The sequence below is a fragment of the Raphanus sativus genome, chromosome 4, assembly GCF_000801105.2.
Source record: "Raphanus sativus cultivar WK10039 chromosome 4, ASM80110v3, whole genome shotgun sequence".
Lineage (NCBI taxonomy): Eukaryota > Viridiplantae > Streptophyta > Magnoliopsida > Brassicales > Brassicaceae > Raphanus > Raphanus sativus.
In genome coordinates, this window is record NC_079514.1 from 43,171,682 (window position 1) to 43,196,041 (window position 24,360).

The 24,360-nt window shown below is 38.0% G+C and overlaps 6 protein-coding genes across 10 annotated transcripts; 3 read left to right on the forward strand and 3 right to left on the reverse strand.

Moving 5' to 3' along the window:
* Positions 1 to 12: 12 nt before the first annotated feature.
* Positions 13 to 1,607, reverse strand: LOC108850062 (remorin-like). Its single transcript, XM_018623654.2, has 4 exons — positions 1,366 to 1,607; positions 721 to 774; positions 558 to 645; positions 13 to 465 (listed from the first exon to the last, which is right to left on the reverse strand). Exons 1-4 carry the CDS (start codon positions 1,532 to 1,534, stop codon positions 189 to 191), a joined length of 588 nt encoding a protein of 195 aa, XP_018479156.1. The 5' UTR covers positions 1,535 to 1,607; the 3' UTR covers positions 13 to 188.
* Positions 1,608 to 4,738: 3,131 nt separating this feature from the next.
* Positions 4,739 to 6,486, forward strand: LOC108808861 (uncharacterized). The gene is made up of 5 exons (XM_057006973.1): positions 4,739 to 5,304; positions 5,398 to 5,590; positions 5,671 to 5,735; positions 5,820 to 6,030; positions 6,118 to 6,486. The coding sequence occupies exons 1-5, from the start codon at positions 4,862 to 4,864 to the stop codon at positions 6,484 to 6,486; spliced, it is 1,281 nt and encodes a 426-aa protein (XP_056862953.1). The 5' UTR covers positions 4,739 to 4,861.
* Positions 6,483 to 8,597, reverse strand: LOC108850043 (AT-hook motif nuclear-localized protein 9-like). The gene is made up of 5 exons (XM_018623625.2): positions 7,705 to 8,597; positions 7,462 to 7,532; positions 7,240 to 7,371; positions 6,982 to 7,143; positions 6,483 to 6,906 (listed from the first exon to the last, which is right to left on the reverse strand). Exons 1-5 carry the CDS (start codon positions 8,165 to 8,167, stop codon positions 6,697 to 6,699), a joined length of 1,038 nt encoding a protein of 345 aa, XP_018479127.1. The 5' UTR covers positions 8,168 to 8,597; the 3' UTR covers positions 6,483 to 6,696.
* Positions 8,598 to 10,214: 1,617 nt separating this feature from the next.
* On the forward strand, positions 10,215 to 12,098 carry LOC108850044 (voltage-dependent chloride channel 2, chloroplastic-like). The gene is made up of 4 exons (XM_018623626.2): positions 10,215 to 11,092; positions 11,166 to 11,333; positions 11,414 to 11,620; positions 11,712 to 12,098. The coding sequence occupies exons 1-4, from the start codon at positions 10,406 to 10,408 to the stop codon at positions 11,862 to 11,864; spliced, it is 1,215 nt and encodes a 404-aa protein (XP_018479128.2). The 5' UTR covers positions 10,215 to 10,405; the 3' UTR covers positions 11,865 to 12,098.
* Positions 12,099 to 12,197: 99 nt separating this feature from the next.
* LOC130510491 (uncharacterized) lies at positions 12,198 to 15,283 on the reverse strand. Of its 3 annotated transcripts, none has more exons than XM_057006850.1 (6): positions 15,105 to 15,283; positions 14,751 to 14,929; positions 14,597 to 14,646; positions 13,536 to 14,502; positions 13,169 to 13,441; positions 12,198 to 13,089 (listed from the first exon to the last, which is right to left on the reverse strand). In XM_057006850.1, the coding sequence occupies exons 2-6, from the start codon at positions 14,896 to 14,898 to the stop codon at positions 12,488 to 12,490; spliced, it is 2,040 nt and encodes a 679-aa protein (XP_056862830.1). In that variant the 5' UTR covers positions 14,899 to 14,929; positions 15,105 to 15,283; the 3' UTR covers positions 12,198 to 12,487. The 3 variants fall into 3 exon arrangements, with proteins under 3 accessions (XP_056862830.1, XP_056862829.1, XP_056862831.1); XM_057006849.1 differs by having other exon boundaries at positions 14,751 to 14,936; positions 15,105 to 15,282; XM_057006851.1 differs by having other exon boundaries at positions 12,199 to 13,089; positions 13,169 to 13,438; positions 14,751 to 14,936; positions 15,105 to 15,282.
* A 3,628-nt stretch (positions 15,284 to 18,911) lies between these two features.
* On the forward strand, positions 18,912 to 22,813 carry LOC108855053 (U-box domain-containing protein 33-like). 3 transcript variants are annotated; one of them, XM_018628755.2, is made up of 9 exons: positions 18,912 to 19,017; positions 19,389 to 19,726; positions 19,829 to 19,950; positions 20,049 to 20,170; positions 20,248 to 20,352; positions 20,427 to 20,697; positions 20,783 to 20,917; positions 21,032 to 22,291; positions 22,382 to 22,813. In XM_018628755.2, the coding sequence occupies exons 2-9, from the start codon at positions 19,462 to 19,464 to the stop codon at positions 22,565 to 22,567; spliced, it is 2,466 nt and encodes an 821-aa protein (XP_018484257.2). In that variant the 5' UTR covers positions 18,912 to 19,017; positions 19,389 to 19,461; the 3' UTR covers positions 22,568 to 22,813. The 3 variants fall into 3 exon arrangements, with proteins under 3 accessions (XP_018484257.2, XP_056865017.1, XP_018484256.2); XM_057009037.1 differs by having other exon boundaries at positions 18,947 to 19,017; positions 19,487 to 19,726; XM_018628754.2 differs by lacking the exon at positions 18,912 to 19,017 and having other exon boundaries at positions 19,072 to 19,726.
* The last annotated feature ends 1,547 nt before the right edge of the window (positions 22,814 to 24,360 follow it).

The following is a 24,360-nucleotide window of genomic DNA, read 5'->3' on the forward strand; positions in this document are numbered from 1 at the left end:
AGCCAATCCAAGTATCAACATGTTAAAATTTACAGATTATATGTGAAACTGCAGTCACACATGCTTTAACCCTGATCTTCTTTTACACACAAGATCACCAATATATAAACAAGACAACAAACAAAGAAAAAGTAGCAGAATAACACCAAAAAGAGAGACATGAATGACCAATGGCTTGAGAACACAACTTAGAAGCATCCACAAGTTGCCTTGGGAACGATACCAGTGGCTCTGTGCTTGGCAGCCATTTCTTCGGCTTTAAGAAGCTCCTCTCCTCTTTTAGCTTCAACCATTGCTCTTTTCTCTTCTGCTTGCTTGTGGATCGCAGCCACTTTGTTCTTCATTTTCTCACCATACTCTGCCTTCTTCTTCTCTAGTTTTTCTTCTATCTTCCTTAGTTGGGCTTCAATGGCTGCTTTTTGGCTGTTCTCCCAAGCAAGCACATCAGATACCTTCTTTTGTGCCCTGTCCATTTTTTCATCATTAGCTGATGATTATTAGGCAGAAGTGGTAATGTTTTGAGGTAAGAAGATGAAAAGTATTCAAGGAAAGTTTACTTGTTCTCTGCTTTTGACTTCTCACTCTCTTCCCATGCTTTGATGAATGAAGTTTTCTTCTCTTTTTCCAAGTCTGCAAGTTTCACATCTGACCAAGACACACATCACATTATAGTGTTAGTTATGTAACCAAAAGTAGTCAACATAATGTGATAGAGTTTACCTCTATCCATGGAACCAGATGAACTTTTCTTTGGTGTAGCCTCTTCAATGGGTTCTGCGAGAAGCTCACTTACAATAAGTATTACATATTGTTAAATTTATTACCACATTGAAAACATTATATGGGTCTTGGTGACATAGAGGATTTGCCGTTTAGGGCCACTCAACTCTTGTCAAGATAGTAGCAACTTCAAAAAGAAACTAAGGATTTTAAAATTATTTTGAAAAAAAGTTGGTGCTTTAATTGGTTGGTGTTTTCCAAGAGTTAGGAAACTTTAAAGGAACTAATCATAACCAAACAACTTCCTTAATTCATAGCTGTCAACAATTAATTGCCATGATTCCATATGCTTTTCTGATAAGGTAGCACTAAATCTACAAAGGCAGATTATTTTATTATGACTAGGAAAAAAAAATAATCATACTCTAATTTAATAATGATTTATCTTTGGGTTAATGAAGTTCTAATAGCACTATGAAATTCTATGAGATGGAATCTTGTGGCTAATTTGTGATATGGTAGATACAGATTGTTAAACCATCCTTAATTCATCAAAAACATAAATCAATCCTCATTAGTAGAAGATTACTGTTATTATCAGATAAGTTTACTAAATTACTATAGTGTGTAACTAGAGAAGCTTACTTTCTACAACGGCAAGAGCTTTGGACTCGTCAGGAGGAGGTGGATTATGAACTTTCTCCTTCGTAACGTCTTTAGAAGCTTCCACCGGAGTAGGAGCTGGTTCCTTTGCCGGAGCTAAAACCGCCGGTGATTCCACGTCAACCGTAGTTGTCTTTTGCTCCTCAGCCATTGCCGCTCAGCCAAAGAAAGAACAAATGGTTTATTTTTCTTCTTTCTTCACAGACAGAAAATAAAACAAAACAAAATTAGTGTTGGATAAAATCGGAGAAAGAGGTTTTTATATGCTCCGTTAGCTTATACTGGTAGAGCGTACTCCCCGCGTTTAATATGTGTAAGAGTAAGACAGTTGTTTCCTTTGACCGTTGATTCTGGTGCCATGTGATCCTACGGCTGTAAATCTTGCTTACGCTTTGGATGCGATCCATGTGATTAAACACCTCACTGCCGACAGGTAAAGTAGTTCAATGATGCCACGTAACTCACTAATAAGTCATTGTTTTTGCTAAACAGAGTGAATCAAATTAAAAGTTGAAATGAAAACAATGATTTCACTAAACCAGTCTATACTAATCTTTGATAAGAATGTACTCCCTCTGTTCCATATTACTTGATGTTTTACCTCAATGCACAAATATTAAGGAAAACTATTTTTTATTTAAAATATTACTAAATTACAATTTAAAACTAATTTATTTAATTATAAATAGAAATAATAAAAATTCAATTGATTACACAGTTTTTGATAAAATTAAAGTTACATAAATTTGTGCAAACATCATCTATTATGAAACAACAAAACTTCTCTAAAACATCAAGTATATTGAAACGGGGGGAGTATATTATAAATATCTTTTGGTTTAGCAGAAAAAAATCTCTGGTGGATTAAAGGTGACGTGGAGCTTCACCAAGTGGACACGCTGGAGACATACAAAGGGATATGTCTTTGCTGGACGCTCATTTTGGCACTTTGAGTGTAATATAACGTTCCAGTTAAAATCATCTCTGACACTCTATAATCTTCTCTATATTTTACACTAAAATAAAGTAACTCTATTATAGAGTTAGATTTGCTCTAATGATTCACTTTATAATAGAGTTATTCTATAAATAGAGTAAATTATAGAGTTATGTTGATTTTCACTCTATATTTGGAGTGAAAAAACAACATAACTCTATATTTCACTCTATTTATAGAGTAACTCTATTATAGAGTGAACCATTGGAGCAAATCCAACTCTATAATAAAGTTACTCCATTTTAGTGTAAAATATAGAGGATATTATAGAGTACCATTAGAGATGTCCTAAGTAGCGAGCGAGTGCGACAGAATGAAATTAAACCGGACCCTTATTAATGACTTTGCTCGTTTTAGTTTAGAGAGACTTTGGAGAGTAAAAAAGACTTATCTAGATTATCTCCAACCTAACTGCAAAATGACATTTTAATGTAGTTTTTACCTAAAACTTTTTCATTTTTTTTTTTGACAAACCTAAAACTTTTTCCATTCAACTGCAAAATTCAAACCATTTTAATGTAATACTATAATTTTTAATGGAATTTGGTGTAATACTATTTATTACATTAAAAATATTATTTACTTATTTTAATAATGAAACATACAACTAAATAAATGCTAATAATAAAAGTATATAATATTATAAAATGTCGTGGTTAGAGAAAAACTTTTATAGTAATAAAACTACAAATTTGGGCTGACATGACATGAGATGGAGACTTAACGTTTTGTAATTATTGGGCTTTAGTAAATTCTAACGGCCCAAATATTTAAAAACTAAGAGTAGGCTGTGAATCTTATTAGCCATGAGTAAATACAATAGAGAATAGAATTACCATTTAACTATTCAAGTGTACACAACGCAGATGTGAACACAGAACAGCGGCCTGTGAAAGACGTATATATATATCTGTAACGTATGATGATCTTATTATAAAACCAGTATAAAGCATACAGCATGGAGTTCATTTTGTAAACGCATGCAACTTGGAGTTATGTAACGATTTTATTCTCTTTTGTTTTATGAGTGGACGGCTACAACTTGGAGTTACTGCTTTTATGTAACGATGGCACTGAACTTTACATGACGGCTATAGCTTTATCTTCTTTCTTGGGTGTTTGGATTGTTATTCTATTATAAAAGCAGTTAATAAGTTATGACTAATTGAACCCGTAAATATTTATTTTTTACTAATAAGGTTTTTATATCTTATAACCTCAATGGTTATTTAATTTTCCTATAAGTCAACAAAGGATTTATCTGGGAAACAAATTGTTATAACCATATATCTTGTCTTCATTTGATAGGATAATGGGAAAATATACGACCAATTTGATCCTACTAATAAAAATATCTCGTCTTCATTTGATAGGATGATGGGAAAATATATGACTAATTTATCCTACTAATATAAATATTAGCATGGCTTTAATATTCGAAAACATGTAACCCTTTGCAAAAACAAAACAGAAAAAGAAATTCAAACATGTGAACTCAGGTTAGTGGTGTTGAAGAGAACGTGAAACAAGATTCAAATCCTCGTGAATCGAAATCAAAGCTTTGTAGGTTTGTAGGTTTCTTCCTTGCGCCAGGTTCTCGTTTTCTTCTCTCGTGTTTAATGTTTTTGTGCACACGTATGTAAGCTGATCAGAGGAAGGTAGCTAAAGAGTCACGCTTCAACTGAAAAAGCATGAAGAGGAACAACAACGATACTCATACGAACAGGACGGCGCCAGGTTCTCGTTTTCTTCTCTCGTGTTTAATGTTTTTGAGCACACGTATATAAGCTGATCAGAGGAAGGTAGGTAAAGAGTCATGCTTCAACTGAAAAGCATGAAGAGGAACAACAACGATACTCATACGAACAGGCATGCCTCTCTCAAAACGACTCCGTATCCAGGAAAACGCATCGCAAAAGCTACTCTATTCTTCGTCTTTTGTCTCCTCATATCTGCTGGTCTCTTAGACTTCTTCGGTTGTTTCGATTTAGTGAGTTTCCAAATCTCAAAAACAACTTTTTGCCAGTGATCCACAAAATGTTAGATGCTCTCTCAGTTTTATAATAGATAGTTTTTTTTTATAATAGATAGTTTTATAATAGATGATGTTTTGACTATAAATTAAAATTTTATTTTTCTTTAAAAAGTAATTATAAAAATGTAATTTAAAAATTATCGAACCAATCAAATAACTGCAAAATCTAATTGGTTACACGATTTTTAATAAAATTTAAAATAGTATAAAAATATCAAAATTTTGTTTATTTTAAAACAATAAAATATTCTAAAACATAGTCTATTATGTCTATTATGAAAGGGAGAGAGTGTAACTTATATCTTCTTGTCTTTCAGACAACTTTTGCAGGTCTTAAACAAATAGCAACAATCAGAAAACAACCGATCACAACGCACCACAAGTTCCCTCATCAATGCGACGTCGTACATAACCAAACACGACAACAAGAAAGACGGCAACTTCCGATGTCCGAAGACGGCACAAAAAACAACAAAGCCAGAAACAGCTATTCGGGACCATCCACGTGTCCTTCTTACTTCCGTTGGATCCACGAGGATCTACGGCCATGGAGAGAGACAGGTATAACAAGAGGGATGCTAGAGAAAGCGAGGAGGAACAAGGCGCATTTCACGGTCATAATCATCGACGGGAAAATGTACGTTAAGAAGTACAGAAAATCTATCGACACTCGAGATGTTTTTACTTTGTGGGGTATCCTACAGTTACTACGGTGGTACCCAGGGAGATTGCCCGATCTAGAGCTTATGTTCGATGCGAATGATAGACCAACCGTCAGCTCTAACGATTACAAAGGTCAGCAGCATCCGGCCCCACCTCCGTTATTCCGTTATTGCTCTGATGACGCCAGCTTGGATATCGTCTTCCCTGATTGGTCCTTCTGGGGCTGGTAAGGCCACAAGCCCACAATAATAATATACAAAACCTCTATTTTAATTGGGCTTTAGTTAAAAAAAATAGGCTTTACTTCTTGCTGGGTCAGGGCTGAAGTTAACATTAAACCTTGGGCTAAGTCCATGGTGGCGATTCAAGAAGGGAACAAGATGACGCCATGGAAAGACCGCGTGGCCTATGCTTATTGGAGAGGCAACCCTAATGTGGCTCCCACTAGGAGAGATCTTCTTACATGCAATGTCTCAGCACAACAAGACTGGAACACTCGTCTCTATATCAATGTCTGATTCTTCAAAACTCCCTTCCTCTTAAAACATTTTGATAAATTACTAATATTATATTCTTTTTAATCATTTTGAAGGATTGGGTTAGAGAATCAAGTGAAGGATTCAAGAACTCAAACTTAGAGAACCAATGCACCCACAGGTAATGAATTTACTTGTTATTTTTAGCTATTTATTTACGTGTTTTTTGGAATATAAATTGGTAATAATGGAAATTTTGGAGTAGGTACAAGATATACATAGAAGGATGGGCATGGTCAGTGAGTGAGAAGTATATAATGGCATGTGACTCAATGACATTGTACGTGAGACCAAAGTACTATGACTTTTTCATACGAGGAATGATGCCATTACAACATTATTGGCCAATCAGAGACAACTCGAAATGTACTTCCCTCAAACACGCCGTAGACTGGGGTAATACCCATTTAGACCAGGTTTGTAACTTTATTACGTTTAGACCCCCATAAGTTTTTGTTTTGTAACAATCTAACCCATTGGTTTTGGTGTTTAAACTTTTACAGGCGCGTAAGATAGGGGAAGAAGGGAGTAGATATATAAGAGAGGAAGTGAACATGGAACATGTGTATGATTACATGTTCCATTTGATGAACGAGTACGCCAAGCTTTTGAAGTTTAAGCCTGAGATTCCTTGGGGAGCTACTGAGATTACACCGGATAGTATGGGATGTCCGGCAACAGGACGGTGGAGAGACTTCATGGAGGAGTCTATGGTTATGTCTCCTAGTGACGTGTCTCCTTGTGAGATGCCTCCTCCTTATAGCCCTGTGGAGTTAAGAGAGGTTCTTGAGAGAAAAGCTAATGCGACTCGCCAAGTTGAGTTATGGGAAGATCAATATTTTAGTAATTTGAGGAATGGTAACAAACATTGACCAAGAGGTTCTTGTGTTTTGTATTAATATCGAGATTAGCAAAGTTAAACAAGTAATTACTTTCAGTTAACAACTGAATCAAAGATGTAGTAGAATCAAAGCTCCAAGCAGACATAAAGACTTAAACATTTCAGGTTAGCTTATGTTCTTCTTCTTGTTCAATTCCTAGGTTCCATGCTTTATGTACACAGAGATGTCACTGTAACATCATCAACCGCGCATTAGATCAATATCAGCATGAGCATGGCGCATATCCATCTGCCTTGAACCTGTTGACCAAATCAGGTTTTGGCCTTGTGTGTGTTGAGGAACAGGGTCCAGAGCTTGATCATTAGTGTCTTGAACATTTTCAGAACCTTCTTCTTCTCGTTTCTTGTTCTTGATCTTAGGAGCTGACCATATAAAGCTCCCTACAATAACCTGATAGGACCAAGAAAGTTATTATTCAGTCCGAATAACAAAGACTATAAACAAAAGAAAAAAAGCAGAACCAACCTGAACAGGACTTGCTGCTATTAAAGGCCCTCCAATGGCACCACCAATCACACGCCCATCAGGACTAGCAAGCGAAACTGATAAGTTTCCAGTTCTATTCCGGAAACTTCCATCAGTTGGGACAAGATAAGATATCGATAAGGCTAAGATCTCAAACCGGCCCTGGAGATTTATTACAAAACATATGTTTCAGTAAAAAAAAAAAGAAAAACAACAATGTGTTTCTCTCTTTACTCAGAAGATTTTTAAAAACTTAACCTCGTACTGAATAGCAGCAGGAGATGATGATGATTGAAGCAGCGTTGCAGTAGAGACAGCTCCACTTGCAGATAGAACGCAAATGGCTCTTGGACCTTGTTGAGAGAAAGCTATAACCTTCGTTGCAATATCCTGGTTAAATAAATAAGTTTATACAACTTTTTTCAGCATAATTTAAAAACATTTCATGAAAACTTTGTAATAGTGGTGATTCAACGTTACTTCTCCTATTGAAACCACAATAACGTGTGGCGTGAAGCTCATTCCAGAAGATGAAGGCATCATCAACTCACCTATAATCAAAACAAAGAAAAGGGCATTTAAATATTTCATGTTCTTGATCTATTTTAGGAAAGTTTCAAACTTTTCCGACAAGTCAAGAATAAACAATTAGACTTTGCCTCAAGAAAACATTAACTAGTCCTGTTTTTTTTTTCTTTTTGAGACAAATAGATTGTTTATTACCAGAGGAAGTTAATCTCTGTTTCTTGCCAGAGCCAGGAGGTCGACCACGGCCACGTTTGTTAGAGTTGTTAACGGTGGAAACAGAGGAAGAAGACAATGCCAAAGAAACAGATCCGTCTTGTCCGTATTTTCTAGGCCGTCCTCTCTTACGTTTCATCGGAGTTTCACTCTGAGTAGGAGGAGGAGGAGAAATCATATGAACGCCAACATGATGAGGAACAGCTCCCGTTGCTGCTGCTGATGGAGAAGGGTCACCGTGTAAAGGAGGAGGAGATCCGAACCCGGTGGAGCCTGAACCGAATGGAGAGTTTTGGTTATGTAAGTGACGAAGCCCTTGCTGTTGTTGTTGCTGTGATGATGATGATCCGTGAAACGTAGGAGGAACCGAACCGGGTAAACCTCTTTGGATATAGTAAGAGCCTGACCCGGTTAAACCCATTGGATCTCTTTGATCCATTAGCATTCACAACAGTTGAAGAGAGCAAAAAAGATCTCTTAAAAGTGAGAGCTTTCTAGAGAGAAAAAAAGAGTGAAGAAACCTTTGTGGCTAGAATTGTGAGGTGAGAGAGAGTGAGAGGATAAATGGATAAGAAAGAGAAAAAAACAGAATCAAAGGTGGAGACTTTCTGAAAGATATTAAAAACTTGAGGGGAAAGGAACATGCAAAGCTTATAAACTTCTCAGCTTACTTCTGTTCATAATGGCTAAGAAGATTTGATCTAGGTTTTAGTGTTATCTTTCTTTCTCTCTCTCTTTCTTCTAGGGTTGCTTGGTGACAGAGGAAAACATAAACAAACAAACTCTAACAGACCCCTCAAAGCAAAAGCATTTACTGTGAGGATAACAATGAGATCATTACTTTTTTTTTTCCTTCTGAAAATTGTGTTGGAAGTTCAAAATCTCAATGAATAATAACTGACTTGAACTGTAGCTCTATATAGCAACTAGGCATCTGTTTGTTTGAGACCCATGACTCATATGTCCACACGCTTGATCAGGAGCGTGTACCACACTCCAGTAGCATGTCAGTGATCTTTCTTCACCACACAGAATCTAACAAGAGTCTTCACTTTTCCAGCTGAAAATTGACTAGTATTTACTGTTTCTGCAAGTCTAGTAACCAGGCTAATCCCTTTGAGACTCTTCACTTTTCAAGATGAAAATACTATTAACTGTTTCTGTAAGTCTAGTAAACAAAGCTAATCCCCTTCTTTGAGAGTGGTCTGAAACAAGAGAATTTGTTAAGAGAGTGGAGTACACACGTGGGAGGATGGAGAGTGAGAAAAAGGATTGGCCTTTGTGGTCGGTCAGAGAGGTACCCACTTTGAGCGCCATATTCACGAGAGGCTGTGGAGAGAGACACCACTACTAAAATATCTCTTACTCACAAGGACCCCTTTGATGTGATGATATAAGAGATACCTCTCAAAGCCTTTGAGATTTTTTTTGCCTGTGAGAATCTAACTTCAGTGTACCATGTAATGTGGGAGACTGTTTATAGTAGACTTTGATTATGACAACATGTTGTAATGCCCATGTTTAATGGAAATGTAATAATTCAGAAAAGACATTGGGTATGACCTCTATACTATGAATGAAAGTCTTTACACCCAATACTAGTCCTAAAAGTTTATTTTTCTGAGAAAGCAAACAAAACAGATTAAACATATAATTTGATTTCATGATAATGATCAGATCAGTATTGAAAGCAAAATCTTGAGCTTAAAAGGAAAGAGTGATGCATAAAAGTTGTAACCAAAAAGAAAGAATTAGCTTCAAACTGACTGATTACTTTCAGTGTGACAAAAGATCATTACAAGTGAATAAGAAAACAGGTCCCTTCTCATTTGTCTACTCTAGATCCATAGCTTGAGCAGCTTTAGCTTTAGCAGCTGGAGTCAACTTAGTCTTCAACTTCTTCTTCCCAACCGAGAATCCACCTTTCTTCTTCTTACCACTTCCATCAACCTTTTTGACAACAGAACAAACAAACCATTAAGTTAAACTAAACTTAAACTTAGTCAGCTGGCTTTACTAACAAGATTCAATACATCTAATCAAATTATCAAACACTATATATAAACAAAAAATCAGAAATATGAGATAAAAGGGCTACTAAAGGTGCTTACTTTCATCTTGTTCTTGTTGGCCTGAAGCTTCTTGATCTTCTTGTCCTGTATTTCTTTCTCCTCTGCAAATCCAAACATTTCATTGAGAACGTATGTATGTATATATACACATGCTTATTGTTTAATAGATTGATCAAAAGAAACTTACTTTGGAGATTGTACTCGTGCTGCTTCTTTCTCTTGGCTAAATTGTTCTTCTTCGACATTATTTCTCCCCTTCCAATCAAACTCTGCTTCTTCTTCGAAGCCGATGCGCGGCACCGATAAACCCTATATTTCAACAAGAACGACAAGTCTAAAACGATGGCGTTTTAGAAGTTTATGGGCTTAGAGAAAGTAATAGCCCATTTATACTCAAAATAAAGCACGTAAGTTATAACAAAAGCCCATATTTAAACCGAACAACGACGTCGTAACAGCCTTCCCACCAACAGTTCCAACGACCTTTTTCCACCTAACCACTCCCTCTCTCACTTTTGCACTCTGCAAACCAAATTTGCATGCGTCTCTTCTTCTTCTTCTTCGTCATCGTCTTCTCCACCAAACCCTAGACCTCGATTTTCCCGCCAAAAATGTATCAATCGATGAACCTATCTTTCTCCTCCAACTTCACCCACCAATCTCGACGATTCCGCCCCGGAATCTCCGCCGCACCTCGCAAACCCCTCGATTTCAAACCTTCGTGCGTCTCCTCCGATCCAGACTCCTCCGACTCAACTCCGATCAACCTCTCCACGAAGCTCGTCTCCCTCCTCAAAGCCGTCCCGGACTGGTCAGACGGGATCAAGGAGAGGCGGATGCAGCAGAAACGATCCCTCTACACTCACGAGAACTGGGTCAGACACCGGAGCTCCCTCCGCCACCTCCGCCACGTGTCCTCCAGCGCCTCTTCCCGCGTCATACTCTCTCTGATCCCTCCCGTCTTCTTCTTCACCACCGTCGCCGTCCTCATCGCCGGGTACAACTCCGCCGTGGGTTCGGACTTGCTGCCTAGCTTCTTCCCGGTGCTCCGAGCTTCCTCTCTGCCCTACCAGCTCACCGCTCCGGCGCTGGCTCTGCTTTTGGTGTTCCGCACTGAGGCTTCGTATTCGAGGTTCGAGCAGGGGAGGAAGGCTTGGGTTAAGATTATAACTGGAACTAATGATTTAGCTAGGCAGGTTGTTTCTTCCGTTAACGGCTCCTCCGGTGATGACGATGATGAGTTAATCATCAGAGATGCGCTTTTGCGCTACATTGCTGCTTTCCCTGTCGCGCTTAAGGTCTGTTTGTTGTAGTCTCTTTGTCATGCTTTAGGTAGAGGGAAAGGTTGATGATTGATTGGTTATTGTGTAGTGTCATGTGATATATGGTTCGGATATAGCTGATGATCTCCGGAATGTGGTAGAAGATGATGATCTGTCTCTGATCCTTCAATCAAAGCACCGTCCACGCTGTGTCATCCAGTTCATTTCCCAAAGCCTTCAGCTTTTGAATCTTGACAGTACAAAGATTGATGCTTTGGTACTTCTATTAGATCCTTAAAGCATATTCCTTTTTTTACACAGTGTTTTGGTGCTCAAGTTTGATATTTTTCTTTACAGGAATCGAAGATGCTGCAGTTACAGGAAGGAATTGGTGTGTGTGATCAACTAATGGGTATCCCTATTCCACTTTCCTACACACGGCTAACTTCCAGGCTCTTAGTCTTATGGCATCTTACACTCCCTGTTATTCTCTGGGATGATTGTCACTGGAATGTTGTTCCTGCTACTTTCATCAGCGCTGCGTCTCTCTTCTGCATTGAAGAAGTACCTCCTTACTCCTTTCTCCTTCACTAATTATGCTTTGCCTACTCATTATCAAATCTTTTAATCTTGTGCTTGACAATATATCCTACAGGTGGGTGTTCTTATAGAGGAGCCGTTTTCTATGCTAGCTTTAGACGAGCTATGTGACATGGTGCTTAGTAACATTGATGAAGCTGTTAAATCGGAGAAGGTCATACGCAATCGGATCATCGCAAAGAAAAGGATGCGTGAAATTAAGTCTTGAATGAAGACAATCTACTCTGCGTATTGAATGTAAACAGAGAGTAAGTGATACCTTAACTTAGGTTAGCTAGTACTAGGTATTGAATGTATAACACGTAGTTGTAGTAGGGAAACTTTACCTTTGTAATTTATATATGTGTGTATTGTGTTGTTCTTGTTCATATGCAGTTTCTTTAATCGCTCTTACTGAGTGTAGATGTTATGTAACAAATGATCAGATGGTTTAGCTAAAGCCACATGAGGCTTCCTGTGATATCTCTCTCTCTCTCTGTTTATTTCTCTCTTAAACTCTAAACCTACTGATGATGATCCATTATAGCTTCCCCTGTAGCAGAGATGTTCCTCTTATCTAAGCTCAAGCCTCGTCTTATTCATCCTCATATAACAAACAACATACAAAGAACATTCACAACAGAACTCAAAACTCTACAAAAGCCAAAATAGAAAAGAAAAACAAAAGAAACGTTGTTGCAGTCTTTAGGGTACTAAAAGCTGTGGTTGTGGGTATCTACACAAGAAGGGAAGCTAGACCTTGTCCATCCATGGAAGTGGAAGTCAAACTATACAGAGTAAACAAAAGGAGCCTCTTGACCATCATGATTGTCTTTCTTGTAAAGCACAAGTTTACTTTCTGGTACTAACTGTTGACTGGAACAAGTCTGTGCAGCTGCTGCTGATGATCTCTTCTAATAGTTCATCAAGGATTATCTCACCTGTTTGAGAACCGATGCAGCCGATATCAAAACCTAGGTCCATCCAGCTCCCAGTCCTAGCCAGGTCTTTCCTGACTATCTGGTCCAACGTGTGAGGAGAAGGCAAAGGTAAGAGATGCCAGTAAACCTCTTCTTGCACCACTTCAGCAACGTTTTCCATGTCTGGGCCAAACCGGACTGCAGGTTTGGCGAGTGAGATCCAAGGGCCATCATGTCCACAAAACTCCATAAGAACTTCATTGATACAGTCAAAGAGGAGTTTCTTGTCCGTGCAGAAGTTTGTAGGATAGAACTCTACGTCATCCACTAGAGCTTCCTCAAGAACCTGCTCCAAATAAAAGGATCTCACCAAAAGCTCTTCCCAGTTCAACTCTGAGGACTTGACCACTGCTTGGATGTATGCAAGTGCCAATTCTTTGTCATCCATTCTATCTTTGACTTCATTGTCTTTCTCTGATCTTGGAGAATCAGGCTCGTTGAAGCGTATGCACCTTGGTTGCAACCGACTTTCGACTGATTTAAGTCAATGAAAAAGGTTAGCTCTGAACAAAATTTTGATTAAGAATGCTCAACTGTTGTGGCAAGGCAATACCTGAAGAGAGCCTGGAGCAGTTTGGACTTGTGTCATCATCTGTAAAGAAAGGCTCAAGAACAGACACAGGACTTGACTTTCCTGGCACATCAGTGGCATTGTCTTGGCACTCAGACACAACCTTTTCTAGTGGTTGTGTCTGCTCATGTTCATCATGAGTTTCAAGCTTCTCTTCATCAACATATGCATCTTGGTGTACAATGCAAGAGCTAACTGCTTCAGACAACGAGTCCAAGACAGTCTTCTCTTCATCCCTAGTGTCTGAAACGCCTGCTGATTACACATTTAAAACAGTTAGTTTCATTTTGTCAATCTGAAAACTTACCAAAGGCTGAGAAAGAAACAGGTCAGAAGAAAAAAGAATCACCTCCGGGACAAGTAGAAGCTGTTTCCTCATGTTTGGTTGAATCTTCTGAGCTGCATTCTTGAATATTTGGTTTCTCGGTTATCCGATGACCAGCAAACTCATGCGCTAGTGTCACTTTTGGACTGTTGTCTGGTGTAGAGAACGCAGGGAGAGCAAGAATCTTCCCAAGGATTCTTGGTGCTTCTTTATCAGGTGAATCAACATCTGCTGCATCTCCTTCTGCAAGCATTTCAGATAGATGTTTCTTGGCTGCAATGTATATACCACACATACTCTTCTTTGAATCTTCTTTATCAGCCTCATTATTTGAAGAAATGTCAGGCAATATCTCTTCAGCTGAAACATGCCGCCTGGAACTATTCTCTATCTCCACTCCCATACAAGAGTTGTCAGAAGACAATGCATCAGCATTGCATGGATTCTTCTTAGGAGAAGATTTTAGTCTTCTTCTGATTCTATTGAGAATGAAGCTAGACCCGGATCTCCCATTCTTGGCTTTGTTGCATGTAGCATGTGTTCCAGGTGATGAACCAATAACCAAGTCAGTTGGCTCAGGCTTCAATATTACAATTGTTTGTGTCTCTTTGATCCTCTGAGAATCTCCTGAAACTGGTGAAGTACCAATGTCTCGGAATGATCCTTGTTTAGAATCCAAGAACTGAGATGCATCCACAAGGTTCTTGCAGTTCTCTGCCTCGTCACTGTCCTTCTGTGTCTGAGCTATCAACCGTTTTATCAACTCGCTGAACTTCTCTTCTGAATCATCATCATTTATTGAATCAGCATCATCACTCTGATGATCATATGGTTTCTTGTCTGCATGATCATTAACATCCTCACTGTTGGTTTTGCTGCATGTTCTGCTTCTCTTCTTCTCCTTTGTCTTTCCTCTGCATTCTGTATCACACTTTTGTTGAGTCTCCTCTTCAGTGAGGTTCTTGACACTCTGCATTTCAGCTTCACTCTCCTGAGACAACAAAACACAAACAATCTAAATCAGTTTCTAACTCCCCACAGCAATTTTACACAATAAAAACAAATTTGATTCTCAAATCCAGTACCTCAAAGTCAGAGTCACAGGTAAGGTGCTTCTCCACCTTAGTCTCAACAACTGCATTGTAACATTAACCAACAAAGTGAGAATCCTTATTCTTTTTTTTTTTGGTTCAGACACATTTTCTTAATGATGTCCCAAAAGAAAAAAGAAACTGAAACCTATAATTCTTTTGCTGCCACGTTTCTTATCCATCAAAAGCTTATGGATAGATCCACCATGTCTGAAATCAAACATGCTGTTCATAAACATCCAAACACATCCTATCCCTTCTCTTGAAAGTTGTCTTCTGTAAATCTCTTTCTCCATTAAAACACCCACAATGCTCTTCTTCTTCTCTCTGTTTTCTACAGAACAGTTTTTATATTTAAAAAGGAAAGATACCAAAACTGTGAGTACAATCAAAGAATAACATGTCTGAATCAAAACTGATTATTATTGTATGATTCATTCATGCAGTGTTGATCAAAGAAAGAAGAGAATATAAAAGAAAAGAAAAAGTACAAAGATTTAACCTTTTGGAATCTGATCCAATGCTTGCAAGAAGAGGAATGCAGATATAAAGAAGTACTACTGATAATGATAGTACTCTGCCCTACTCACTTCAAGTTCTGCCTCCATTGTTAAGAAGAAATGAAACTTATAATATTATTGTTTTACAGAGTTCACATAAATGCGGCTTAATATAATAAGAAGAAACTCACGAGAGGTGAAGAAGCTCGAAGCACGAGAGTAGATGGTTTAGTCAAAAACGTGTCATCTAGTAGACCCACTTCCAACAAGAAAAATATTTATTTAAGTAATACCCAGAGAACCCTGAAAAAAATACAACAGACTTTTTTTATTAAGAAAATCGACAATTGGCATCAATTTACATAGAGTTTACATTGTAAACGACAAGAACCAGATTACTTTATACGGAGGTTTCATCATTTACACGTATGACGTTTAATGTAGTAGTAGTCTTAAACTAATACAAGAAAACTCGATTAGAAAAAAAAAGTCAAGAACCTACTTTGTTTTGTTACAATATTATTTATTATACTCCCTAAGAGTTTATTTCATTTGCCAAAAATGTGGATACAAACCATTGTAGTAGATTTACACATAAATATATGTCACTGTGTGTGTGAGTGAGTGACTGTATATGTAATAAATGAGTGTGACATGGTCGCGGAGTCGGTAGGTAATGGTCCTCCGTTGAGCCAAGTTGTCCGAGTGGGTTACCATACGGCAACAAGTGTGTCGGGAAGGGTAAACTCGTCAATTTTTTACCGTTATTTCTTTTTTTTGCGCACTCACCGTTATCTATAGTATGAATGAAATAGTCAAGTGTTAAGTCCCAATAATCGTATTGTTTAATCAATACCTCAATCCCTAATAAATGTCTTCACCGATGAGCACGATCGTTGGATAAAACCGAAAAATATTTCGCCGGCTTAACTGGTGAAATTGTCAGAATCAATTTATGTATATATATATATATATATACAAGTAGCAGAACTGTGAACTTTTATTATAAATTTTTTATTAATCGTACTAATGGAAAATATTGCGGTCGATCAGAAATGCGGAATCAGAACATGTTTGGTCATTTTATGAAGTATGACCTACCAAAAGCGACATAATTCAAAGAGAATGAGGCTATTGCAATATTCAATGCTTTTCACTAGTATTTTTGCCGTGTTATCATATGCATGGCTAATAGATTATTTGATAAATGTTGGAAAATATAAGGAATAGTGCCAAACGGACTCTCACGATTGTCAAATTCCATTTATAAATATTTTGAACATGTGTATATTATACTATCATTATGATAATTACAACAACGATGTTGATCCTTGTTTGGACCACACCCAGTCTGATCCTTTTGCCAGTTTTGATACGTGTGTATGGATCCATACACATAAATATTTCTTCACAATATGGTTTTGTAGTTTTTCTCTCGTCGTTATGCATGCACCAATTTAGTAGCTGTGATGTCCATTCATGATTTTATCTTAGGCCAATGAAGTGAAAAAAGAATGCAGCCTCGCCACGCTACAATGTTCAATCAATACACATTTTTTATTATCATGATAATTATTTTTGTTTATAGTAGTACCAAGATAAAAGACAAACGTCATTAACAAATGTGCGTGCAATGAAGATCGTGAAAACAAAGGGACCAATGGTTTCTTGTATACTACTTGCACATGACAGCAGATGAAACGACGATACTGTGGAGAATTACGAAGCATATATAGTACTCACGGTCACAGACCTTTTCGTATCTCTTGTCTTTGAGTGCATGTGAAGGCTTTTTCTGTGCATCGCTTTCATGGCCAAGCAATGTTTCGTTGTTCTTGTTCGTTCTTAGGTACCATCGCCGAGTTAATTACTTAAACTGGAATTTACAAGGATAGAAATAGCAAGTTAGAAAGCTAACAAAACGTTTTCAGTTGCGTCATGTGTAATTAAATGCATCATAGTTTTCTTGACTTTTTGAGATTATATGAAGTTTTGTTGTGGTATGTTGATTGTATAGAGATTTGCCATCATAATGTTCTACCTAACAGAGAAAAATGATAGATTAGTATTATAAAACAAGCGTGCAGCGGTTGGTTGCCATATTATAACTCTATCTAGACACCACATTAATTTAGTTTAGGGTGTTTGGTAACATAACTAATCATCATAAACAGTCGACGATTATAGCGTAAAAAACAATGATATGCACGACTCTTATGATCTTATCTTAAAACTTAATCATCTTTGATGTTGTTAACCATATGCATTATCCCAAAATACGTAGAGGACTACGGCAAATCGAACACTTGAGGCTTTTTTTTAATGACACACTTATGGCTACCTAAAACAAGGAAAAAAATACTGGCCATTTCAAACCAAACCAAAATACTGGCCATTTCAAGTTTTAAAAAGCAAACCTTTTGGATTCACACTGTTACAAACGTTTGGATTTGGACGTAGAACTCAAACCGCGCTTAAATAGTTCATTAAGGCCCATACATCATATGGTCCATTTAGTATTAACTTTTCATTTTTTCACTTAGACCCTTAATACAACTAGGCCCGGGCTTAGTGATTTTCCAGCTAAATAATTTTATTGATATTTAAAATAGGTTTACAAATTTTGGATAAGAAGTTTTGAAACAAATTATATCATAACTAGTAATGTGTGTTATTTTCAAAAAAAAAACAAACTAAGGATTGAATTCGTAAAATTATATTTTTATTTATCATTAATAACTAGTGGTTAATATTACACCATAGTATCTACAAATTTATATCTTTTTGTTGTTTTCTCTCTTTTCCATATTAATTTTTCAACGTCATACAAGTAACCAGACTTAAAGTGTGATTTTGTGTGTTTTGTACTCATAATAAAAACCTTTTTTTTTATGAAACAAACATATGACAACCAATATGATTCATGTAGGAATTTTGCTTCTCAAAAAATGTTAAGAATTTCTAAAAAAAAAAAAAGTTAAGAATTCCGGTTATCGGGAAGACTAGTCATATTCAAATAACGTTTTTAATTATTTTCCTAACATGATCAAACGTGCATAAACAAATTCAAATTGCAGTTTATGATAAAGCTTTCGACGAATGAATAAAGAGATGCTACATTCCCAAACCGTATATCCCAAGTTTGAAATATTCAACGATAAAATATAAATAATATTCTGTTTTCTCTTGAATTAAATTATTTTGGCTAGTTGATAAACTAGCATTGTTGTGGATGTGCTTCGCCTGTCTTCATATAACGAGACAACCTTTTATTTATTTTTAAAACCCCTGCCAATTACGTAATAACGTTCAATAAGAAAATAAAATTCCATTGCGGCCCCAGGGAAAATATAGAATTCAAATGAAAATGACAAGGGAATAGGCATTTTCAGGAATATCCCAAGTATTTTACATTATATAACATGGTACAACCACACACGGCACATTAACTATTCAACTAGTTCTAAATTTATCAGGAAAAAAACTCTTCAGATATGTTTTCATCTACATCATCAATGCTCATCAAATATTCCAAGAGATAAAATACTTAAATATTCCTAAAGACAAGATAACATATCTTTTTTTTGAAAAAAAGGGAAAATTGCCAAAGGAAAAGGTATATATTGAAGCTTACATATGTTTTTTATATAATTAGGAAATTAAACTCGAATAATTAGTCTGACTAAAACATATCAATTACAGTGGACAAATAAAAAGCAAATTCATCTTATGATTAAGAACACGTGTCTTCAATCTGTTAAAGTAGGACCCTCGCATTATATAAGTAATACCGTGCGCTTGCATACAGCAGAACAATCTCTGTCTCTTCTCTTTATACTCTCATTTTTCGACCACGTCACGTTTGAGCACCAGAAGAAGGCACATTCAAATCACCAGGAAGCTTCTTCGTTTTTGGTATGTAGTACAAAGCAATTGCCTTTCTTACTCAATTTTAATTAATTTTCTCTGAGAATCTCCGAGCAAAAAATAAAAATAAAAAAGAAAAAAAAATCTCAGTTTCATGTCTTGCTTGTTGTTCTGTCTGAAAGACTATAACTTTTTGGTCAATACGTTTCGAAATCGATACCAAACTCTTCTTACTTCCTCCTTATCCGTAGAATCCTCTAGGGTGTTTCACTATGATATTCAAAGTGTCTTGCTTTTTGCTCTGTAGTCAATAAAGCCAATCACTTTATTGAGTTCACTGCTTGTTGGTTCGTGTTGTGCAGTGATGTGGTGAATTCTTAGTTCCTTTGTTTGTTTTGTTGTTGTTGTGTTGGATTTAGGAATCTTGTTTGTAGGATTGAGTAAAGTTGAGACCTTTGAGCCCTTTGTGGAGAGAGAGCTTTTTTTCACACGATGGCTTTGGTGACTCCAATTCCAGCTATGACCGAGCGTGCTGGATCCATGAGATTCCATGGGATCACTAGCCCTGGATCGAGGTCTAGTAGGAGCAGCGTCACGGAAGAGCCCGTCTCGCGGCTGATCGAGGAGAAGATCTTCGTAGCTGTTGATAAACACGTGGCCAAGAGCAAGTCTACACTCATATGGGCGTTGCAGAACACTGGAGGGAAGAAGATTTGCGTTATTCATGTTCATCAACCCTCCCAAATGATCCCAGTTAGTAAGTATCCATTCTCCCCTAGAGCCTTTTCTGTTTGTGGTCACTGATCAATCATCCCTCTTCTTACTGTTTTTTTTTTTATTCGTTGAACCTTTTTCCTAGTGGGCGCGAAGTTTCCAGTGAGCTCTGTGAAGGAGGAGGAAGTCAGAATTTTCCGGGAAAAAGAAAGGGAGAAAGTACATATGATCCTAGACGAGTATCTTCGTATATGCCACCAGAGAGGGGTATGTTATGTCCTGAGTAGTTTAGTTTCATTGGCTACCATTAGATCATATATAGTTGTGATCTAGAGAATATAATGAAGTGAGTTATGATTTGTTAGGTGAGGGCAGAGAAGATGTTTATTGAAACAGAATCCATAGAGAAAGGAATCGTGCAACTGATTTCGGAGCTGGGGATCAAGAAGCTTGTCATGGGAGCAGCAGCAGATAGACACCATTCAAAGTAATGCCAAACTCTTGTAGCCGCTGTCTCACTGTTTATAATCTTACATGTTTTTGCTGTTTCCCTAACTTAAACAGGAAAATGACGGAACTCAAGTCAAGGAAAGCCATCTTCGTACGCCGACAAGCTCCTACACCTTGTCAGATATGGTTTACTTGCAAAGGATCCTTAATACACACAAGGTTCGTGTATTTTCATATTTCCTTAATTGGACTTGTACGAGCCAGGCATGTGGCTAATGTGATACCATCGTCAGGGAAGCTGCGGATGACGGTGAATCAGAGTACGCATCTCCGCGTCCTTCCATAAGTGCAAGCGATCTACTTCAAGCTTTCTCTACACCAGTCTCTCGAGTACATAGCAACGGAAGTTCAACTGAACACAGCGAGAGGGTGTCTAACGGTTCGTTAAATAATACAACTGACGATGAGGATAGAGAGTTGGACGGCCGGGGAGTAAGAGGAAGCGCAACGGTCATGAGCACAGTTGATGAGAATTCAGGCCGCTCATCTCCCTCTAATCTTCCGGTATGTTATCTAAGTTTGTAATAATGGTAAAAAGCAATGTGTTCTCTCAGCTGTTCAGCAACTGGTGTACTATCATTTGTTGCAGGATGGTGTGGATGATTCCTTTCATGATAAAATCAGACAAGTAACGTCAGATGCTCAGAGTTCAAAACGAGAAGCTGCTGCAGAGACCGTTAGGCGTCGGAGAGGTGAAAAGAGTGCACTTGATGCAATCAAAAGGGTGAGAGTTTCCTTACTGGGACCGTTTATGTTTGCTTGCGTATCACTCAAAAGAGATTAGTAGGCTTATATATAGCTATTCTGATATTGTTGCTGATGATTGATTGATTATTAGGTTAAGCAATCAGAAAGTGCTTATTCTGAGGAGTTGAAGCGAAGGAAAGACACCGAGGCAGCAGTATCCAAAGAGAAAGAGAGATTCGTAACGATTAGAAAAGAACAAGAAGCAGTCACGGAAGAAGTGCAAACCGCAACGGCACAGAAAGAGACGCTCGAGAACCAGATAGCAGAAGCTGATGGCACGATGGAGAAGCTAAACCAGAAGCTCGACGTAGCCGTGAAGCTGTTACAAAAGCTAAAGGAAGAACGAGAGGAGCTGCAGACAGAACGTGACAGAGCTCTCAGAGAAGCCGAGGAGCTAAGCAGGAGCCGCGCAGAGACTACTTCAACGATAGAGCAGTTACCTCAGTACTTCACTGATTTTACCTTCTCAGAGATCGAGGAAGCAACTAACTGCTTTGATTCGACGATGAAGATTGGTGAAGGAGGGTACGGAAGCATCTACGTTGGTACGCTGCGTCACACTAAAGTGGCTATAAAGATATTGAATCCTAAAAGCTCGCAAGGTCCCGTGGAGTATCAGCAAGAGGTTGATGTGCTAAGCAAAATGAGGCATCCGAATATCATTACACTGATTGGAGCTTGTCCAGAAGGGTGGAGTCTTGTCTATGAGTATCTACCCGATGGAAGCCTTGAAGATAGGCTTACTTGCAAGGACAACTCTCCACCGTTATCATGGCAAAACCGTGTACGGATCGCCACTGAAGTATGCGCAGCGCTTGTCTTTCTTCACTCCAACAAAGCTCATAGCTTAGTACACGGTGATCTAAAGCCGGCGAATATCCTCCTCGACGCTAATCTCGTTAGCAAGTTGAGCGACTTTGGAACATGCTCGGTAGGAAGCAAGAGTGATGTCACAGGCACAGCTGGTTACTTGGATCCAGAAGCTTCGAGCAGCGGAGAGCTAACACCAAAGTCAGATGTTTACTCGTTTGGGGTAATACTATTACGGTTGTTGACAGGGAGGTCTGCTTTGCGGATAGCAAACGAAGTGAAGTATGCGCTTGATTCCGGTTCGTTAAACAACGTTTTGGACCCTTTAGCTGGTGACTGGCCCTTTGTTCAGGCCGAGCAGCTTGCTCGCTTGGCGTTGAGATGCTGTGAGGCTGTCGGTGAGAATCGTCCGGACCTTGCTACTGAAGTCTGGAGGGTGCTTGAACCTATGAGGGCTTCTAGCGGAGGATCTTCGTCTTTCCATCTCGGACGTAACGAGAAACGCATAGCTCCTCCTTACTTCATTTGTCCCATTTTCCAGGTAACTTATTGACTGTTATATACTCTGAAGGCTTATGATGAGTTTTAACTGAGACTAAAACTCGTTTTGTTTGTTTTAAAAAACTTATAGGAAGTCATGCAGGATCCGCACGTAGCTGCAGATGGTTTCACATATGAAGCAGAGGCTATAAGAGCGTGGCTGGACAGTGGACATGATACTTCACCGATGACCAATGCCAAGCTTTCCCACAACAGCCTGATCTCTAACCATGCTCTTCGTTCTGCAATTCAGGAGTGGCTTCAACATCATTGTTGACAATGAAAATCCTTCAAAGCCCTCAACCCCTGTTTCATGCTTGTAATCTCTCATGAAAAGAAGTTTTCTTTGCATTCATGCATACGATCTCTCCGTAGATAGCATATATTGCCTACTTTGTCAAATCATAGTGTAAATCCTCTAATATTTGTAAGATGAAAAAAGAAAGGCTGGTGAGATTGTGTGTGTATATGTGTTCCATATTTGTCACATGAAAAAGGTTATATGTTTATAATGTTTGTGCCAGTAGAACTACTGATATAATTGGCTCTCTTAGCACAAGGATGAGCCTCCAGGTTATGCCAAAAAAAGTCCAGAGCAACAACTATGACTTTTAACTTGTAACTGTTGATTTTTTTTTAATGTTATCTGAGCATCTAAGATTTGTTCTATATATGGCATAACAATGTTTTGTATTTAATTTACAAAGAGATGATCTCACTGATGATGTAATTGCTTAGCTAAACATATATTCAGGAGTGAATTGAGTCCTAAAATACTGGTTAAGATAAAGACTTGCGTGTAGGACTAGTTTTACTCTTGAGAGAAGTCAGTTTTGCTTGTTTAAACAGTGATCATTAATAAACTCTTCTGACTAATCTTAATTAGTAGGTTGGCAGCTAGGGCCTAGGGGCATGACGTTGGGCGTTACAGAACACCGGAGACAAGTTCTGAATGTTCACCAGCATCTCAACAGAAAAGACAAGGATAAGGATCCTGGGCAAGCATCTTCACATATGCAAGCACATAAGTGATATTATCCATTTTGTTTTGAGGAGCTGACTGTTGATACTTTAGGTCAGTGTAGAGAAGATACACATTGAAATGGACTCGGTAGAGAAGAGGATCATCAAATTGATCTCAGAGAAAGGTGTAAAGAATTTTGTCATGGTAGCTACATCAACTAGACAATATTCAATGTACATTGACATAGCTCTATTTGGATTTTCATCTTTCTTGTTATCACACATAACGTTCTTGTCTTGTCTGCTTCTAATGTTGTTGTTTCTTTTTCCAGCAGATGCTCTTTGGACTCTGACAAAAGTCACAAAACAGATAATAAACAAATTAAAGAAGTAACAGACAACCATGTCTAGTTAACCACATTCTCGGACATTGTTTCTCATGATTATAATATATTTGGTATATATAAAAAAGACATTAATATTCTATAGTTTCCTCTCTCGCCATTGATCAAGTCTTTTTCCATATTATATATATAGAGAACGGTCGAATATTCGAAGGAACAGAATCTTGAGGTGCTCAGCCATTGGATATCTTCTTATCCAAGTAAACGGGAAACGATGGTGCAGAGGAAACTCTGTGCTAAAAATCTCTCCACACCAAAAAACTTGCTCTCTTTCAGGCTATGGAGGAAGAAGCAGCAGCCACTAGTCAGATACTCGAAGAGAAAATCTATGTCGCAGTTGGTAGAGAAGTATGGAAGAACATATCAAATCTCATGTGGGCATTAGAAAACTCCCAAGGAAAGAAAATCTGTATCCTTCATATCCACCAGCCTTCTCCAACGATTCCTGTCTGTAAGTATATTCATAACTTCTAAGTGTCTCTCTAGTAATGCTTTAAGGGTATTGACATTTGACTCAAGTGGGTACAAGATTCGACGCGCTTCAACGGTGGATGAGGAATCAGTGAGGGCATACCGAGGCAAAGAAACAGCAAAAACAGAGATGATTCTACAAGAGTATCTTAGTATTTGTCTGAAGAAAAAGGTGTGTATTAAACCTGACATGTATATATGTTACTCAGGTTTCTATATACTAAAGAGGAGA

Bases quoted from the DNA above. Each gene is read 5' to 3' on its own strand.
- LOC108855053 (XM_018628755.2), top strand. From the start codon at position 19,462: ATGGCTTTGGTGACTCCAATTCCAGCTATGACCGAGCGTGCTGGATCC. The intron at 19,951-20,048 runs GTATGTTATGTC...ATGATTTGTTAG, and splicing joins GTATATGCCACCAGAGAGGG to GTGAGGGCAGAGAAGATGTT. The intron at 20,171-20,247 runs GTAATGCCAAAC...TAACTTAAACAG, and splicing joins GCAGATAGACACCATTCAAA to GAAAATGACGGAACTCAAGT.
- LOC108850044 (XM_018623626.2), top strand. From the start codon at position 10,406: ATGTATCAATCGATGAACCTATCTTTCTCCTCCAACTTCACCCACCAA. The intron at 11,093-11,165 runs GTCTGTTTGTTG...GTTATTGTGTAG, and splicing joins CTTTCCCTGTCGCGCTTAAG to TGTCATGTGATATATGGTTC. The intron at 11,621-11,711 runs GTACCTCCTTAC...TATATCCTACAG, and splicing joins CTCTCTTCTGCATTGAAGAA to GTGGGTGTTCTTATAGAGGA.
- LOC108808861 (XM_057006973.1), top strand. From the start codon at position 4,862: ATGTCCGAAGACGGCACAAAAAACAACAAAGCCAGAAACAGCTATTCG. The intron at 5,305-5,397 runs GTAAGGCCACAA...TTGCTGGGTCAG, and splicing joins GATTGGTCCTTCTGGGGCTG to GGCTGAAGTTAACATTAAAC. The intron at 5,736-5,819 runs GTAATGAATTTA...ATTTTGGAGTAG, and splicing joins GAGAACCAATGCACCCACAG to GTACAAGATATACATAGAAG.
- LOC108850062 (XM_018623654.2), bottom strand. From the start codon at position 1,534: ATGGCTGAGGAGCAAAAGACAACTACGGTTGACGTGGAATCACCGGCG. The intron at 775-1,365 runs GTAAGCTTCTCT...AGCTTCTCGCAG, and splicing joins AGCTCTTGCCGTTGTAGAAA to AACCCATTGAAGAGGCTACA. The intron at 466-557 runs GTAAACTTTCCT...AAAAATGGACAG, and splicing joins AAGTCAAAAGCAGAGAACAA to GGCACAAAAGAAGGTATCTG.
- LOC130510491 (XM_057006850.1), bottom strand. From the start codon at position 14,898: ATGGAGAAAGAGATTTACAGAAGACAACTTTCAAGAGAAGGGATAGGA. The intron at 14,647-14,750 runs GTTTCAGTTTCT...GTTACAATGCAG, and splicing joins TGGCAGCAAAAGAATTATAG to TTGTTGAGACTAAGGTGGAG. The intron at 14,503-14,596 runs GTACTGGATTTG...TTGTTGTCTCAG, and splicing joins CCTGTGACTCTGACTTTGAG to GAGAGTGAAGCTGAAATGCA.
- LOC108850043 (XM_018623625.2), bottom strand. From the start codon at position 8,167: ATGCTAATGGATCAAAGAGATCCAATGGGTTTAACCGGGTCAGGCTCT. The intron at 7,144-7,239 runs GTTAAGTTTTTA...ATAAATCTCCAG, and splicing joins CTGCTGCTATTCAGTACGAG to GGCCGGTTTGAGATCTTAGC. The intron at 6,907-6,981 runs GTTGGTTCTGCT...TGGTCCTATCAG, and splicing joins TAGCAGCAAGTCCTGTTCAG to GTTATTGTAGGGAGCTTTAT.